This window comes from Colius striatus, chromosome 2 (assembly GCF_028858725.1).
Source record: "Colius striatus isolate bColStr4 chromosome 2, bColStr4.1.hap1, whole genome shotgun sequence".
Lineage (NCBI taxonomy): Eukaryota > Metazoa > Chordata > Aves > Coliiformes > Coliidae > Colius > Colius striatus.
Window position 1 is genome coordinate 53,624,480 of NC_084760.1, and position 19,882 is coordinate 53,644,361.

Genomic DNA, 19,882 nt, shown 5'->3' on the forward strand with positions numbered 1-19,882 from the left:
TTATGTTTTTCATCAGCATTTTTCCTTTGTGGTTTGTACTTGCCCTGGAATCCCTACAGCTCATATGTGTCTCTCCTTTGTTCTTCCCAGCTGAAGTGCTGATAAGGAGAAGACCTTTTTCAGGACTTTGTGGAAGGGCCTTTACCTGAAATGTAGTATTAACTTCCTGAGCTTCAATGTCTCCTTTCACATCCTTCAAACTTACATTGCAGAGTAAATTTGAAAAGAGAGGCTATATTCAGAGACCATCTCTATTTAAAAGCCCACCTAGTTATCTGATTGTTTCTTTACTTACCGTGGTTCTGTCCTTAGTTAGTTTACCTCCTCCTTTTCTTTCTGGTTTACTATCGGGTATCATTTTGTATCGGGAATTAGAACTATGACAGGTGTGACTTGCACTCAATAATGAAGCCTAATGTGTTAACATTGAGTGATCTAAATGAATCTCCCTCCTATGACTGTGTACACTTGCTTGTTTTCTAGCTTCCAAGCCCAGCTGTACATCTCCTTCAGATATGCAGCTCCTTCTGCTTATTGCTGCACTGGCCAATGGGCACAGCCCCACTTCACTGAGAAGCAAATGGGTTTATGCTGAATTAGGATTAACTGAGTGTTTTAGTGCCCCTTGCAGAATATAATTTTATGAGGCTTTCAAAGAAACAGTTATGATTTTTTCCTTATGCTGCTACTTTTAGCATCAGATGAATTTATTGCATCTATAGCAGTAAATCTATGAAAATCCATAGAAAAGGCAGGAAATTAGTTTAACTAGGCTTTAGAGGATCTGAAATCAAACTGAGGAAAAGATTGCATTTTAAGTTTTGATTCACTAGCACTTAATTTATTTTGTAATACAATCTTGCAGCATCATGACATGCATGACAGTGAGATTATAAACAGGTGCATTTATACTCTTACCCCATATGCAGATATCTTTGTGATGCATTGAACAGTTCCCAGGCCAGTGGAAGCTAGAAATATACCATGTTAACTTGACACAACTCTGGTGGCATACCTGTAATTCAAGATGTTAATTGTTCAAGGTGTCACTGCATTAAAATGTAATGATTTATGATTTCAGTTTGAGATAGGTGACTAGATTGTAGTGCATCGTCCATATAATTGTCTGCATACCCCCAAATAAAAGCTCTTGTTAGTTCTTCTGTAGTCAAGAATTGATTCCAAATATTTCAGTGGGTAGGGAGATTTTTCTGGAGTCTTTGGTGCTTGAATATTGGCCACTGCTGTAGCATTTAAGTATACAATTTTTTAAAAAAAAAATTCACCATATTGATATATTTTATATGATTTCAATATTCAAAAACTTCCTAGTATTTATTCTCATTTCACCTTCTTCTTAAGCACATTTAACCTATCTCTGGCTTTGAAAACTAAAGGCTATCAGAGTCTCAAAACTTAACAGATGATGATGATTATTGCTATCGTTGTTGTTATGTTATCCTGTACTGTTACATTTATTATGTCATCCTAGAATCTATCACATTCATCTTCACTTCTTGTCTTTCAAATTCATCTTTTGGTTTGAGCTTTGCCTTGATTTCTTGGTTTCTATGAACTTCAGTGTTCCCAGAGGTACTAAAGCCAGCCTGCATAAGTCTCTTTCCCACCCCACACAGGCAGGAGGAGTCCACAGGAATGAGTCTGCACAGCAGAGCCAAGGAGCTGCTTTGCTGGTTGGGTTTCACCCATACTTTCTGTACGTAGACATGACAGCAAACAGCTTTGGAACCAGACAGAAGGATGTGATACGAATGTGAGATATGATGTGTAGAGGAGTGTCCAGGCATAGCTTGGGGGAGATATCATGTTCTGAGTAACGGGACTGTTCCTGCCCTGTCAGAGACGATCATAGCTGTTATTTGTCATGAGTACACTGACACCAGTGCTGCTGGGAAATTCAGAGCCAGCTCTCTCAGTGTACGGGGTTGAAACTTCTTGGATAACTTTAGTTGACTTTTCCTTAGGAGATGTTCTTTTTTATGGTTTAGTCTCAGCCTTACCTTTATTTTTATGTGACATTTTCAAGTTCATACTTTCCATTTGCAAGCCGTGTGTTGTGCTTTAGTCCTTCTAAGCAAATTGGGTTCTCACTAAATAATCTAAGCAGTTTATTTTATGTTTTCCACCAGCCAGAGCATGCATACTGATTGTGTTCTGCACCAGCAGGTCGAGTCACATTATATTATATCATTACCTAGCAAGCCAAGCACGATCAATTATATTCTGCCTTGGCAAATTCATTCATTATTTCATCCAAGATACAGCTTATAAAAATTCAGAATTTCTGGACATAGTAGCAATTTCCAAGTGAACAAAATGGATGTATTTCATAATAAATCAAGGAAGTCGTATATCTTGATTTAGTATTGTGGAGAGTATCTATGTCAAAGGACTTGGCTACAGAGATAAACATGATACTGAAAAACTTTCAGTACCAGAAATCTGAAATAATACTAGTTGAAATCTCACTTGCTCATACTTACTGATGCTTCTAAATATTGTTTTTCAGTGCTAATTCTAACAGCAGAGTCCCTATAATAGAAAGGAGCGGATGGCAGCCTTCCCATTACATCAAGAAACAAACCATGAAGGAGACTGGGGTTTACAATAATGGAGAAGACAGGGTACAAGCTAGGGGCATTAGGTTCCCATTTCATTTTTGCCAGCACACGTCCTAAGCAGTGCTCAAAAATTGGGGATTTACATAGGTTCCACTGAAATGAAATTTTGGCCATTACTGGAAGCAAAGGAGAAGAACTAGGAGCTTCCATTAAAAATATGCACTTCATCATCCTGATTCAAATCACTGGAGCCAGGAAGAGATTCTCTGATAGCTTCAGTGGACTTCAGTTCATTTCCCTGGAAAGTCTGCCACTCAATGAAAAATCTTTTTAAAAAAAATGACAGTTTCATGACTGTGAAGATAAAGACCATGCTCTGTATGCTTCAGACAGTCCTGGTCTTTGTAGGAGAGGGATGGATATCATGTCTAGTTTGGAAGCAAGAGATAGAATTGATTTGGTTTGGGGGAGGATTGTTTGTTTATCAGTTTGATTTTTACTTGGCAGCCATCCATAAACACCTGAGAGACTTTTCCAAAGCATCTGACCAAGCTGAGAAAATACTTGATATGATCCTCTCACTTTTCTTTTTTTTTTTTAACTTAGCTGCAATATAAGCTGAAGTCACTAAGATCCTTTTCTTTGCTTACACTTGATAGGGAACTGACACCTACATATTTTAAACTTTGACAGTGGTGTCAGGGGTGCCTCATTATTACTGGTAAAGCAGGCAGCACACACTGAGCTATAAAGTCATATACTTTAGGATATTTTCCTGATGAAATAGGAAGCACAAGCTGCTTGACCCGTAAAGTCAGTTTGAATGGAATGTAATCTTAAACCTTAGAAACCTTAGATATTAATGAGGATAAATCATATCTCTAGTTAATTCTTTATGCCACTGCCAACATGCAGAAAGCTGTGTGCACAATTCCCTTTGTTTTCCAGAGCACTAAATTTCTTACAATGGGGCTCCCTCTCAGCAACTCTATTCCCATGGAGCTGTACTGTCTGCATGCCTTTCATCTAAGAGGCATTTTAAAAGCTTCTTTTTCACATTTGTTTTAATTAATTAATTAATTAAAATATAATCAGTTAGAAAATAGCTAGGCATCTATATTTGAAGAGCTACCTTGAGGTGGAAAGGAATTAGATGTGTCTTTGGTCACACTTGAATGTATATTCCTGTGACAGAAAGTGCCACCTCCTCTCCTGCTCTGAGAGTGCAGGATGCTATACAATAAAAACAGTTTCGAAGTATAATGACAAAAAAGAGTAGAAGCTGGAAATTAAATTGCTCCCACCAAGATGTTGCTCAGCCTGACAGCAGATTTTTAACAACACAGCACAGATATGGCAACTTTCTGAAGATACTGTATTGTTAGAAGGATATCTCTTCCTTTCACAATGTCATCTTGCAATTGATTCATTAGTTGTAAAGCATAATAGTGAAACATGTACTCACTGTTTTGCAGTCATCAAAAAGAGTGTAAAAAATGTGCCATTCATATTGCAGAATTTATTATGAAAGCTTCAATTTCATTTATATTTTTTCAGACACTAGCTCATCATAAATGGCAGGTTTTGTAGGTTGTTTTCAGGGCTTTTAGCTTGGGATTCTTTTTTTTTTTGGTCTCAAAAGATTGCTGACAACAGAACTGGTTAGGAGTGTTCCAGCAAAATACATTTTCTTTAGAAGTGCCTAATTATCAAAACATAAATGCTACATGTCTTAAAAAAAACTCATTTTTGGTGTGCTCTCAAGGAAACGCAAGCTGTCAGTTCTCAGATCCCAACTGTTATTTTGCCCTTTCATCTAAGAGGTTGCAGTGACACACATTTTCCAATGCTTTCAGGTAGGCATTCTGGGACTGGAAGATCTCGGGCATGAGAAAACACAGGTTACACAGCTCATGGATTCTGGAAGCTAGAGAACAAATCTCAGTTCTGCTTTAGGCAGCCCAGAACCCCAAGAAGGAGCTTTTAAGGCTTCCAGACATCTGCCATGGAGATAATCCTGGCAGCTGCAGTCAGCAGTTGTCTATAGTTTCCAGTAAGCATACTTTGTTTTAGAAACAACAGCTTTAGGTGTTTCACAAAAGAAACAAATGCAGAATTTTTATTCTTGAAAGAGCCTCAGTTTCTATTTCATATCTCAGTTTAGGATTTTTTTAAATGTTCTTTGATTACAGAACAATGATTTGGTTTCCTAGCCAGGAACTAGTTCATAATTACAGCAAGAGAACAGCCAGGAGCTGACCTACCTATCTGTGCATGAGTTTATATTACCTTAACTATGTGATTTACATTTCTAAATTTCTAAGATTTTTATTCTCTAGTGAATGCCTCATTAACAGGGTTTACTGACCGCAGCATTGTTTTGTGCCTTGCCACTCCACACTTGACTCTCAACTCATAGTACAGTTTTGGGGGTTTTGTATCAATGGTTAGATGGTCATAATATTTCTTCTGTTTCTCCATTTATCCTCCCTTTTTTATCATGTGCAACCTTTGAATAAAAATCTTTTTATGTCTCAGTATCACATCTTCCTGCACAGATGAATTTTTAAAAGATTTGATTGCAACTTCAAAAGACTGACACATTTATACTTTAAGGAATGTGCGTAAGGTAGGTGCACAGCTAAATTTTCTTCTGTATACAAGGTGTTTGAGGCCAGTTGAAACTCAGTCATATAATCACTAAATAGAACCAATTTCAGACTGAAGTAAGAAGTAGTTTATACTGACAGTCCAACCAGTCAAGGGAAAAAGAAAACCACCACTATGTGACAGAGTTGTGCCTTTGGTCATATTGGATAACAGATTGCCTAATGGATATTGACTACTCAAAAGAAAACATGAAATGAAAAAAGAATGTAAATGTTCACTGTAGTAAGAGAATGTGTAAAATCAGCCTGTTCATGAACAGTCCCCAGAGGAAGAAAGAGGTAGTATGTCTGCCTGTGTAATCTGCTTAAATTGGTGGTCAGACTTGCTTGCAATGAACTGCTTAAGTGCTCTGACCTACAGAGCGCTGGGAAAGTGGTTTCCCTATAGTGAGAAGTAGTTATTTTTCAAACTAAATCATGAACAAAGGTTTTAGGTCGCAGCATAGAACCTATTATTTTCCTCTTTTTTTTTCTTTATACAAAATAAAGAGGAATCACAGGATTCTAAGTTTCCATCAGCAACATTTCTCTATGGGCTAGCATTTCTTTGAGAGTTAGCATTGCTGTCAAGGTATTACAAAATACCTTTTCTTAAGTGTCTTGAACTCCAATTGAATTCTCTTTGGAGCATGAGCTGAACATCGATAAATAAACAGGACTCTGCTTTGACTTCTTGAAGAAAGCCATTCACATCACTGCCGTGAGAGCTTAATTTTGAACGCTTTGCAGAATACTGAGTCCATCATCCCAAAGTCTTCACTGCTTTCTCTAGCAGGTGTAGCTAAAGGGAAGCAGCATTTAGGGAACTAGTGAACAAAAATTAGGGAAATGAGAGCATGTGTAATTCAGGATGCCACTTCATTTCATTTGTAGTTTGAAGTCACTGCTGTCCACTGTCCAAAGAAGTGATCCCACAGGTCTCTTTGGTTCCCACCTTTCCTATTATTATTATTAACTTAAAGAAATACAAGAAGCAAAGTGTTGTAGGAATGGGCATTGAGCACTTGGACACAAATAACGGTCATCTCACATTACCTTGTTTGATCTAGTTTTTTGTTCAGAGATCACTTAAATATGCCACAAAGTGCATTATGAAGTTTAATTCTTACACACTGAAGGAACGGAATATTTTTTTTTAAAAAGTAATGAAGTGCCATGTGGAAGGTAAAGGTGCTGTGCTTGTAATTCCTACCCAGTATGAAAGTGCAGACGTATTGGCAGAACTCTTCCTGTCATTTGAGATACTTAACTATTAAATGATCAATCTTCAGCAAAACCATATTGGTTTTAAATGTGCCGGTGAGCATGGGTGAAAAAGGAAATTTGGAGACTAGAGCAGCACAAATGCATAACAACAGAGAACAAGAAAATGGTTTGAATGACAGCAGACAGCAAAATATGCAGAAAGGAAAAGTATTCTAACAAGTGCTGCCTTTTTCTTTATTACAAGAAAAAGCGTAGACAGAAAAATGTAACAAAGACAACCTATGAAAAGAGGTGAAACATCCCTTTTCTAAATGATAATGATTAGGAAGACCAAGAGGCTTAGTTTCGTAATTATTTGTGGAGAAAAAAATAGTAAATGAGAACCTTTGCTTTTCCCAAGTCAAGCATACTATTGAATACAAAGGAGTACGATGAGTGTGTCAAGTTACATACCTCAGCAATGATTTGCAACCCAGAGGAGACAGACAAAACAAAGGTCATGAATTAGCAAAGCAGCAGCTGCATTTAAAAGCTTTAAGAAGATTCAGTTACTGAAAATCTACAAAGATTTTCAAATTTAATGATTCTTCAAATTTAATGCTATTTCCACCTTTGTGTGTGGAAGCAGAGGCTAGAAGTTCCCTAGAGATGTGGACAAAATCATCCTTGAAGCAAATAGTAAGGGTTTAATGCATCAGCTGCATCGTAAATTTGGGTATTTCTTACAGAAATGAGCAAGCCCTGGTTTGCAGAAGTGACCTGAAAAGAAGATTGATTATTTAGGAATAATTATACCCAGCTGTCCAGATGGTCCATGAGCTGTTGGGAAGAAACATGTAAAATTGGAAATTAATTTATTTTTCTGTTTTGATTAACTAACTGCATTAAATTTTTTACTCCAGTTGTTCCTCCTACCAGCCAAATTAACGAATGCTACAAATATGCAGGGTCAAGGTATCCAAATTACCTTCTATTTCCTACCAGGGTGAAGGAATGGGTCAACAGACAGTCACACCATCGGTCAGAAGATGTCACTTTCATATGCTTTCAATCTGAGCGTTAGGGTATTTTTATTAAGTGCTAGAAAGTCTTAAAGAAAAAAAAATGTCCTAAACTTCCCCTTCCCACTGAACTGGAAGCTTTCAAACCCATGATGTGGGATAGATGCTTGTCAGCAGCACTGCTGCTAAGCACCTTACCTTAATTAGCTGGAGTAAACTTCTGGAGTTACTCCCACCAACTGCACGTTTTAAGTTTAGCAAGCAAGAATATCTGCTCTTTCAGGTGTTAAAAAAGCTGTTAATAGATCTGAAGGGGTTTTGAAACAGTTTTGATTTCAGGTAATCTGGGTTTTGTATCTTAAGGACAAAAGGAGATCTTGTAGAGGATAACTCCAGACAAAAGAGGATAGACCATACTTTTTAAAAAATTGCTGGAAATAAATAGAAAATGAGGAATAAGAATCACAGAAGAAAACTGATACTGGGCAGATGAAAGAGAAAAGGAACAAACTCCATTCTCTGTAAAGAGTAAACCAAGCTTGACACTCAAGAAGTGAAGCAAACAGCAAAAAGTTCTTCTTGCCTATGAAGAGAAAAAATGTGCAAAATCAGCAGAGGCCAAAACTAAACCAGCTTTAGTTTGGCACCAAAATGAAGTCAGGATTTTCTGTCACATGCAGTAAGGACAAGAGTTGAATACTTAGATAATGCACAATAATTACTATAAATGGAAATTACTACATCAGAGCCACAAAAAGCACACAGTCTGAATACTTTCAAACTTGGCAATATAGCAAATTGGAAGACTGTATATGAAGTACATAGTAAACTAAATTTAGATACCAGGAGGAATTACAAAGGACATTGTGGAAAACTGGATAAAATGCAAACTGGTTCACTAGAAGTAAATCATCTAGTCTAAGTCTGATGCCTGTCTGACAATTTAACAGATTTTTGTAGACAAAATTCAAATGGTAGATCTAATCTGCAAGGTTTTTGTCTTCAGTATAGAAAATTATCCATTAAACTAAGGAACAGGATTAGCACTATAGAGATCGGAAGCTAAGTAAGAAACTGCTAACGAGGATGAGGGACAAGGCAATGTACCAAGAGAGAAACAACTTGCTAGAAGGAGCTCACTGATGGAGATCTCAAAGAGTTGGTCTGAACAGTGATCTTGTGTAGTGACTGTACGAATAGTTTTGGCACTCTAAGTAGGAAGAAGGATTAAAACAATCAGGCAATGAGAGGTGGATGGCATTGAGAAATGCTATTAAGCACAAAGTGTGAGGTAATGCCTGTGGCAACAGATGGGAGGAATTTGTTGTGACAAAGCTGTTTCCAGATAGGTCAGTCTGCATATTTCTAGTATTGATGTAGAAGTGCTAACGCCATAGGACAGGACAATTTACCATCTTAGGACAACACTTTGCTAGCTGTAGCTACAGAGTTTTTGGTCACCTCAAGAGGACCGAATGGAGTTTTTTTTCTGATCTGCTCCAAAGCCTTGACAGAGTAGGCACGTGTCTGCAGACAGTGCACTGACTGTGCAAATCCTGAAAGTGCTTGTTGTATGTAGCATAGCTTTGATTTCTGATGGACTGATGCAAGGGACTATAGTATCTCAACAGATATAAAGTAATCTGCTAACTCATATGGAAGAAAGGAGAATTATTTGAATTAAAGACATAAGAACATATGGGTGGAAACTGAGAATGCATACATTTGGAATAGAAATTAGGGGGACTTTTGGCTGTCGTAGGAGAGAGCTTCCAGAAGAGACTTCAGATAGATTAAGGGTGAGTGGACACCCCAGTAATGCTTTCAGGAGGACAGGGTGTATTTGCCAAACAGAATATGCGATCTGACTATATGCAGTAATGGGGCATTGGATGGACTTTCCATTCTGATTCAATCCCGTGGCTGTCTTGTGGATTGACTCTGTTGAGAGCTCTTGGAACTCCTGAAATTTGGCATCACATTACCTGAAGCAAAGATGACAGACTACAGAGAATCCCCAAGTGAAACAAACTTATCACAATCCCTCCAGACAGCTCACGTAGTCGCTCATGTTAACTGTAACTGCAGCTGCATATTTCTTCTTTCTTGGAGTAGGAGTGCTCCCTATTTGTATGTCTGAGAGAAAAGAACACCATTCTGGGAGAGCATTACTGCAGGAATATATTGTTAGATTTGACAGAAAAATATAAACAAAGGATCCAAGACATATCAATTATTGTAATCCTCATTTTGAACACACCGAATACAATTAGCCTCATACACACTAACAGAGAATCAAGTACAGCAGACAGCTGCTACTATAGTAAATACTTACACACAAAACCAGAAGGACACATGACATCTGACAGCTGATAGAGTAAACCAGTAAAGAGTATTAAAAGATAAAAGTATGGAGGGAAGATTGGTTTTATTTTTGTAAGTGTTTCTGTTGTGCTCCTTTTTTTATATTAGGAATATTTAAAACAAAAACCGTTTTACCACTGTCTTGCCAAGTGATTGATAGAAAATAATCAGAAATGAAAGCCCATTATCCCACGGTACAGATACTCACAGGAAATTAGAGCAGTGTTGTATAAGTGTTTTAACTTCATGTGAAAATCTCTTTCCTATGTAGATAAGATTATAACAGATTGCAGGACTCATTCTACCTTGCACTTTTTAATTAGATAGACTGCTGGTACCACAACGGTACTGAACACGGGCTCATTTTTTCTCCACATCTGACGGCAGAGGCAACAAAGGGGAACAGAAAAGAAAGCAGCATTTCCATCTCTTCCAACACTTGGGAAAGGAAGATAAGCCATTTCACACAAATATTTTGCCTTAACAGACACATTTTTAGAAAGGACAGCATATTGTGAATTTTTTCTAATGCTACTATTTGGGAAGCGTGAAATCATGCAGATTTGTGCAAAACCAGTGTTTGCCTTACATCTGCCTACATCAGCCTCAGAGATTTTTCTCCAAGGCCTGTCACTTTTCTCTGTAAATTTGTTTAATTCCACCAATGAATTCCAGGGAAACCATGACGTTTCCCAGATTTTAATGGAATTTGTGGTTGCAGTTTTCCAGTAACCCCCTCTTCATTTTTGTCCCATATAGATAAACTCAGCATCCCATGCACCATTGTCATACCATTTAAACTGTGCCAATCAGCAAATACCATGCAAGGACGGAATCGGAGAGTGCTGCTATATGACAGAAGGCATAGATCACTGTGTTCTACCTAAAGTAAAAATGCAAGCACTAGAATGGGATCACTGAGGATCAACTGGAAAACAAAGAAAATGTGACATGTGATTACTTCACATCTCAGATTCTATGCAAGAGTTGAGATTCAGTATAAGCCACAGTAATGGGCAATGTTTCATCTAAGCCAAAGCACACTGAGGATGTAAGCAGGCAACAGGAGTTGAGGAGTATGGCCTTTCTCTTATGCATGAAATAACAGAGGCAAAACTTCTTTTGGCTTCTTTATTTTCACCAAAAGGCAATAAAGCTGATGGCAGATTTTCACTGTTGTTGAAGCAAGCCAGATGCTTCTTGCTTTGGTTTCTGACTGGCATAAGCAATAACAATGTGAGATGCCCCACAGCTCAAGCCTCCTTTATACAGTAAAAACTTATTATATGACTGCCAATTGGACAGGAAAGAAAAGAAAATTATGTGGAAGAACTGGCTACAAATTTCATTTTGCATCCCAACTGAGTTCAGGAGACAAGACAGGACCTTAAGTCATCAGTTAAGACTATATCCTCACAGTTGCCAGGAGGCCATTAAAGTGTGAAGACAATGCAGTCATGATGGTGGTGGACAGACTCATTGCCCTGAAGTTACCATCATTACTGAAGCTGTCCAGCACTCCGTGGTACCCTTCTAAGAAAGAGAACTAACACTTCTGCTTGGCCATTCAAGCTTCTGCAACTGGAGAAGGTGTGCTAAGCCATATCTCACTGGTTTGGGTCCTTTTAGGGATCTCTAGATTAAATATCTGAGAGATCTATCAGGATATATAAAAGTTCAGGTGAACAAGTTCACAGTAGTCCTTCTGGTGTTTGGTTCCACTTGGGTTTTACAAAATGCTCTGTTTCACTGTTGGTGGCTGCCCCAGTTTCTGTTGATGATGAAAATGTGTCATCACCTGCCTAGAGCTTAGTTCTGCAGTCCTTTTGGAAAAATGTCTATGTATTCCTAGGAGATATTCAGTCTATGACTCACACCTGGGATCATTGATCAGCCAAAGGTCGGGGCATTACCTCTTACCGTTGAAGGAAGATAGGAGTAACTGAGGATGGAACAAGCAGATTGTTCTCCTGATAAAGAGCAGGGCAAACTCTGAATCCCAAAAGGACATCTTCCTCAGAGGCTGGGACCAAAAATAGTCAACAATAGTTTGAGTCACAGTCAAGACCTAAGACAAATTTGGTGACATCATTGTGAGTCTGAGCTGAGGGAGTCACGAGAGAGCACTATGAGCTGTGACTAGGATGCTGGCTCCTGTTCCTATTAATAAAGGGATTTGTCTGTGATATCCTGCTATGCAAAGGATAGCACTGTGCTTATTCATAGATCTCAGAGCCCTCATGCCTTCCTGGTACTGCTGCTGGCTGTACCAGATATGTACATCCCACAGTGCAACTTCTGCATTTGGTTACAGTGAACCTCATTTGCTATATTGGAGGTGAAAATAGAAAACTGTGTGAAAAGAGGCTATTTCTCTATCAATTCGTCAAACCAGGTGAAAATGTCTGTTTGCTATTTAAAAGATAATGAGATAAAGTTGTTTTTAACTCCCTTCTCTCAGACCGCTCAGGTGCTCATGTGTGAAATTACCCAGGGGGAAAAGACATAACCCTTCTTGGCCTTAGCCTTGATGGGCTCTGCAGCATATGCTCCAAACTGAATTAGTTGGAAAAACAGAGAGGTTCGTCAGACCACACAGACTCACTGACTAGAATAAGACAGCGGTAGGAACTGCTTGTCTGGAGAGCATGGAAGGTGTCAACAGAAATACAGGACTAAATAAATTCCATCTCTTGGGTACATTTTTGTCCCCCCTCACCAATGTGATTCTGCACAGATCACTTCTCTATAAGGTTTCAAATTTGAATGAATAGACCTGTTTTCTTAATTATTTTTTGTCAAAATGTGTAAAATTTCTAGCTAAGGTAGGGGAAAAGGCAGTTAATCCATTTCATACCTTAACATTGAATATGTTAAACACAGCAATTTGAAATTTTCAGTTAGTCCCGTAGCAAAAAAATCCTTTTAAAAGGCTTGAAAAGCAGTTGGGTTGCCATAGGCTAGGATCTGGGCTTTAAACTACTTACCAAGAGATTCAGTCTATGGCTGTTGTAAAATACAAATGGAACTGGAGCACCACAGCTTCTAATAGTCTGCTCCTGCAGACTGTTTCCAGTTCAATGGACCAAATAAAAGAGAATTTGCATTTTCATAACCATTGTAATAATAGTCATAATCGTTATCATGATAGCTGAGTGAAAAACCTAAATTAGCAAATCATTGAGTTTCCTCGTGTGTGGGGGTTTTTCTGCAGACTCACATCTGTCCAGTTTTTTCAGTTTGGATATCATTTTGCTCTAATGACAGTGGTAACGTGGATGTGGACATCTGTGACAGTCTGAACTACTTATGTGCAAAGTCCCTCTGCAGCAGTCAGTCTGTCACTGCAGGGTTTCCCAGCTGTGGTACAGTGATTCTTCTATGCCCTCCCTTTCTGAGTTCTCTTCTAAAGTCATGATCTGTGTACAGAAGAATGACTCACTCTCTCCAGACACAGGCATGGATTTACTGCCTTATAAACAGTTTTATCACTGTTCAAGGTGTTGAAAACAGATGCACTGTTTGCTGCCCATCAAGGAGTATCTTTTGTACCTACGTTTTCAAGCGGATTACTTTAAAAGCATAGGAATCTCAAGTGGAAATAGTAGAAGTGTTTTAGCTGTAATGACTTAAGAATATGTGAAAGACAAGTTTTGCACACAGAGATAACAGGAAGTAGAAGATAAGAACTAATGTGCAGTGAATTTTAAAAAGTTTAGTAGTTCCCTCTGGATTTTTAAAAACCTGAAGTTTTCAGATGCCTTCATGTTCATCTTTATTTTGTAAATGTTACGATGCTTGACTTAATCCCAAACTTCATAATGGAGTCACTCTGAACAAAAATACTGTATATAAGCTACATTTCATATGGGTTTTGTAAGCATCATCCACAGTTGTATATAGTATTGTTTTATTTTATTTTAAAAGGAAAAAAAACCCAGACAACATTGCAGATATGTTCTGCATTTGCTGCTTCTTTAATATAAAAGACTTTGTGTGTGGATAACTAAAGTCCACGTGATTTCATACATTTCCTGTGGTCAGCTAGACCTTACTGCTGCTGTGGTTTTCTGGGGGGGGGGTTTCTGCAGTCACACATTCCCAAGTGAGGAGCAAGACCCCTGCTCTTGCAGCTAAGTCATCAGATGCTCTTAGTTCTTCTGCTAAGCCTGACTGGGCAAAGGCATTCAAGTACTGTGTCCCTAAGGAATGTCTGAAACATAAATGCTATAAACATCCACTCACTCAGAATTAGTGTGGGTTTTGATAGACTGAGTAAATCTTGTTGTAGGTGTTATCTTGTTACATTTGTTTAGGTTTTGGTTTGTGTGTTTATCTTAAATTGCCAGGCTTTTTATACACTGAAAATTAGTGGTAGTTTAGTGTAAGCTGTTTTCACCACAAGTAACTAACTAGTGTCTAGAGAAGACATGGTTTTTACCTTTTCCTAATTTTTTTAATGTTTATAAACATCATTATGTGTTCCATATTGAGTGCTTTCTGTTGAGAAAGCATTTATGTATACCCAAGATGTCAGAGCAGGGAAGATATGGTGCGATCTGTCGGGTTGATTTAACTATTTGATATGACTACTCAGTGAGTTCTGGCAGATGCCTTTCACATCAGTGATGAAATCTTTGTCACCAAGATACTTTGTTTTTCTCTGCAAAGGTCTCTGCCTTCTTCTCAGAGGATATCCCTATTTTCCAATTTTATTCTGTAAACCTGTCTTTATTCAGTAACCAAGTGTTACTATCTCTTTTAAATGAATAAGAAACTGAGTGACATCTAAAATTGTTTTGATTCACAAAAAGAAATATCCCAGGATGAGTATTACATCATTGATTTAATCAAATAGCAATCTGGTCTCTCAATAAAGTACAGGATAAGCAAGCTTATATACATATGTTCCTGTAGGTGTAGATACAAAATCTACAGTAAAATTATTTCATAAGATAGAAACATGAGGGGTCTTTTGTGGATGTTTTCTCTAGGGTGTGTGACGTCCATTAGCTAATCTGAGCTAAAAGATTTCTGACTGCATTACTCTTTGAACAGCTTACAGTTGCACTGTTCAGCATGGATGTAGTGGGACTTGGAGAGACATACTACTCTGTAGATTTTTTTAAAGCATTTTTGTAAGAAATGTGTTTCTGCAGAATGTGAGAGAGAAGTCAGAAAAATGAAGCACAATATTGTTCTCAAGTAGCTTTTTAGGCAAAGAGAGGAATTACGCAGTTCGATACTGAGGCTGTGCAGAGAGTAGCAATGAAAAATGATCTTCCCTCATTTCATTTCCTAGAAATAGCTCTTTCTTCTGGTTTTGAATGTGTCTCTTTTGCTGTCTATTAATAGTGAGCAGATGAGGTTTGCAGATCAAGAACTCCAAACTCTACATGTAGACATAGTGACAGAGTACCTGGAAATCCTCTAATCAGTAAAATACAAAGATTTCAGCTAGAGTCTGAGAAATACAGTACAGTGAATGACAAGTTTTGTGTTTGATGAACTAAGTCTACATCCTTCCGTCACACTGTTGGATTCACTGCCGTTTTAACAGGAGAATGGCCATTGATTTCAAGCAGCTTTGGGTCAATCTGACAGAGTATTGACAAAACACAGAGATTTCTCACATACCTACAGTATATATTCCTATATTAACCTTGCTAACAACCCTTCCACTTCAGTGCTGTAGAAAATAATTCACCCTGAACCTTAACTTCTTCCTAAGGAAGATAAAGATGGAATTGTTTTAGGGTTGTTAGGATCCAGGTCTCTTTGTCCTAGCTGTGCCTAGATACCAAAGACAAATGATTCACGGGCCTTTGTTTAGATTTCGCCTGGTTCTATCCAAACTCTTTCTCCCAAGCTGGAGAGCTGCCACTGGGGGACACACTGCCATGGAGAGAATATTATCAAGTGAAAGGGCCCACTGGCAGGAAGCCCCTGAGAGAGGACTGAGAGGTATAGCCAGGAGGAGGGGCATATGGTAGAGCAATTGCTTTTGACTACGCAGCTCCTAAAGCAAGAAAAAGGACACATTTAGCTGCTGGAAGCCCCACAGGTTCGTCACAGCAGGACACAAGGCAATCACAAATCTGGCTGGCACTCTGGTTATACAGTGGAGCAAGCCAGCTGGCTGTTTGAGGTGAGAACTTCAGGCATAAGGTGGGGAGGAGGGACAGTGGGAAACTCGGGAACTAGTTCCTAGCTTGGGAAGCTAGATGTGTTTGGTTGCTGAGTTTTGCATCAGCTTAGTCAGGTCCACTGCTGCCAAGTGGTACCTGAGTTCATGTGCAAAGGGGAAGTGCAGGGGTGGAAATTTTTAAGAGCAAAATTGAACTGAAAATGGGGAAAAAAACACCCAAATTGAAAATGCTTTGAAACGATTGACTGATGTTTGGTTGCCACATGGGGGAGATCTAAGACTAAATAGTCCTTTCGGAGCTCTATCACATGGAAGGGATCCTTCAGCAGATGCAGGGTGAGGCTCAGCACTGTCTTTGTGGCTGGTAGGACAGCTGGATCATTATGCCAAATCATGCTGGCAGATAAAATGTAAAGACCTAGCGACATCCCTGGAAAAAATGCAATTAATAGCTGATGAAAAGCAGAACTCTTCCCACCCTGTAGTCCGTCTAACACACTTTCCCCTTTACAATGCTTTCCCTCTAAAACATGCATACTAGCTGTGGGAAACATCAACACACACAGATACATTGTTATGGGTTATATGTCCAAAGCATGCAAGGATACTGTGGATTCTGTAAAAAAAAATAAAGCCAAATTCTTCCCCAGGCAGGAAGCTGGATACTTTTTTAGGTTTACTAAACAGCAACAAATTTACGTCACTGCAAAGTTAGCTTAAATAAAATTTGCTTTCTTCACGATGATTATTTCTTTAAATATAAAAACCAGAATTACTAGAAAGCTTCTAAGATAATATAATCCAGTCCATCCATTTTGTGCCATGATAAAGTGATGCAGAGGAAACAAATTCAACATCCATCAAAGCGTAGTCAGTTAGGATTAAAAACCAGGCTGGCAGATGCCTTTATGTAAAATAGCAAAGTACTTCATGAAGCAGCTAATAACAGGTTGCAGCTAGTTGTTGGTGTTCAAGTACAGATCCCTGACAGGTGCAGAATGCAGGCACGTTTTAAAGTCCCACTGAATACAAATCAGTCTGTATCTGCACCAACAAGCTGGCTGGGCAATTTATCCTTTATGACTTCTGACACATAGCATGCAAGAAGAATTAACTTGTAGTCTGGGATTGGGAGACAAGTCATATGGACTTAAAGTCATGTCTGTGTCCCTCCTAGCAGGAACCCAGTATCTACAGCTATAATGTGCAATGGTCTGAGCTTTTGAAACCCTGCCTTTGCCTTTATCTTCAGGGACTTACAACTTGCCAAAAAGGTTATTCGTGTTGTATTTTCACTCCAAGTACGCTGAGACTGACTATGTCAGAAAACTCAGGCTGACCTCTGACCTAGTGGAGCTGTGTGCCAAATTATGTGTACTTGAGCTTTCAGTGAACTGCCCTCCCTGTGTACTTTCAAACCTCTTGAGGTCAGTCCAAAGCATGTTTCACAGCTGAAGTTCATCCTGTCCATACATTAAATCTTCTAGCATCTGCCTTCTGTTTACAAGAAAGAGAAGCTGCAGGTGGGCTTTTTAAGTGCTTTTGTGACAATGTCCTTTTTTTTCAGTATATATGTTTTAACTGTTTATTTAACTGTTTATTTAATGACATTTTTATATTACCAACAACATATTATACTTCACAGATGTATGGTTTAGTTGTAATTAACTTCAGATTTGTCCATTACCTGTCAGACAACTGTAGATGATGGCAGCCCACGCTGGAGTAGTAGCCTGGACTCACAGTAGTGGCTGAGTTGTCTAAAAGCATGATAAAATCAGCTTTGATCCGTGACTAGAATCCAGCTTTCCTGAGTCCCACACAATCAATAGTATGCATGGGCCATGGGAAGGCACCGGTTAGCTGTGAGTTATGGATGATGGGAGCTGATGGGAGCAAATCAATGTTCAAAGAGACATTCCTATTAAAAGTTGACCTCCCAGTGATAGGAGATTACTTCTGTGCCAGGTGTGCCAAAATGAGGATCTGTGCCTGCTCCTATCAGTGGGTCTTCACAAGCTCAGGATAACTGGTGCTATGTCTAACAACTCTTATTTCTGCTTAGTTTTCAGGACTTTACTTGTTGTCATTCTTCACCATCCTTGTTGGGCTGGTGCTCTACTCCTCCACATCCACCTACGTAGCCCAGGATCCTCGGGTGTACAAGCAGTTTCGAAACCCTTCAGGACCTGTTGTAGAACTGCCAGCCACCGGCCAGCTGGAGCCTTCGGTGACATACACCAGCCTGGGGCAGGAGACAGAAGAGGAGCCTCATGTTAGAGTTGCTTAAACCCAGGGCTGTTGATCACCTACTGATGATTCAGTGGAGCTCGTATATCCATTATCTCTGTATTGTACATAGAGAAAGGTATTTACCAGGTGCAGTTAGACCGGTGAGCTGCAAGGTAGCAAATAAGGAAAGCTCATGAAAATACAAATTGGTTGGTCCAGGTTGTTCATTGCAAGGAGATGCCAGTCCCTCATTTACAATATGAGCAGCAGGTTTGCAATCCAGCCTGCTGTATACGAATCAGTTAATGTCAAACTACCTGTGAAAGATATTCAATATGTAAGCTGAAATTACAAAAAGGAATTCATAGAAGGGTGCACTTTTTGTACCCACTGGGTGATATTATGCCTAATCCAAACCAGTTGTGGAAAAGCCACCTTTTTACAGCAAATACACTTGTGCAGTCACTGTTAATTTCTCTCTAAGATTAGTTTGTTTGCAAAAAACAGATGGGTTAACTCGTGGTAGCAACAGCCTGACACATTTTTGCTAGCACCTTCAATTTGGTGAGGGAAAGACAATTAGTTTGTCTGTGCTATCTGTCTAGTTGCCCTTTCTAGGTAGTCTGTGCCATGAATCCAGAGGAGGGACAACTTACAATATCCGTCTCTATTCTAGGAATAGGTATAAGGCGAGCATTTTAGCCTTTCTATATTTGCAGAAGTGAAGTTCCCAAGCATTGACCTCTCTGTGATCCATGGCAGATTTCCTAGTGGCTGAGGTTCTGCCTCAGGTGACAGGGAGTTCATTTCTCTGTAGTCGTGACTTAACACGGATTTCTTACTTTTTAAATTTTAATCTGTAAAAAGAAAACTGCATTTTCTAGTTTCCTACGTATTGTACCTCTCCATGGGAAGATGACAGATCATGTGGATCAGGGCACTTATTTTAGATACTCAGTGCATCGAGGGCACTTTCTGCTGTTCCAGTTTGCTTAGTCTGCTGTGGTTCATTATTCTAACAATAGCTCTTCAGAAAAGTGTCAGTTTTTCACCAAAACCCACAAATTCTAAAAATCAGGAAGATGAAAGTGAGGAATCCCTGTGCAGAAAGACTGGGCCATCGTCTGGCATTGCCGCAGTAGCACAAAGGTATTCATGCTGGCAGGGTGCAGACAATTCTTTTTCATAAACTACAAAACTAGCAGAAGAATTCATCCGTTTTCTTACATTCCTGGGGACATGTGAAAATAGTAAGGGAGCACTCCACAACTGTCCTTCTGCTCCAGGAGAAGCCTTATCAGGATGGAGGAAATCATAGTCACCACCACGAGAGATCCATCTCTGCCTGTATGTTTGGTGTTCTAAGAGCCCAGTAAAAGGAAATTGGGGGTTGGACTAGATGATCTCTAAAAGTCCCTTCCAACCCCTACCATTCTATGATTCTATGATTATTTCAAGAGCCATCGTCTATTTTTAATTTTAAACTAAGGAAGGGGAGATACTCTTGCATCTAACAGATAAGGGAGAGATCCAGGAGAGATTTGTTTTACTCACAGATCTGGATATCTCTGCATGATCCTTGAGCATGACTTACTTGCCTTCTGTGTGGCTGAATTTCCCAAACTGTATGGTTGGGAATAATGATATTTTAGCTACCTCAAAGGGGTGCTATGGGACCAA

General features: G+C 39.0%; 1 protein-coding gene across 1 annotated transcript in view; it reads left to right on the plus strand.

The window, feature by feature from the left end:
• SLC35F1 (solute carrier family 35 member F1) overlaps nucleotides 1–18,260 on the plus strand; it is a 240,660-nt gene extending 222,400 nt beyond the window's left edge. Inside the window, exon 8 of the mRNA XM_061990332.1 lies at nucleotides 18,036–18,260. Within this exon, the coding sequence (XP_061846316.1) occupies nucleotides 18,036–18,260 (225 nt within the window). The remainder of the gene's footprint in view (nucleotides 1–18,035) is intronic.
• Nucleotides 18,261–19,882: the final 1,622 nt, after the last annotated feature.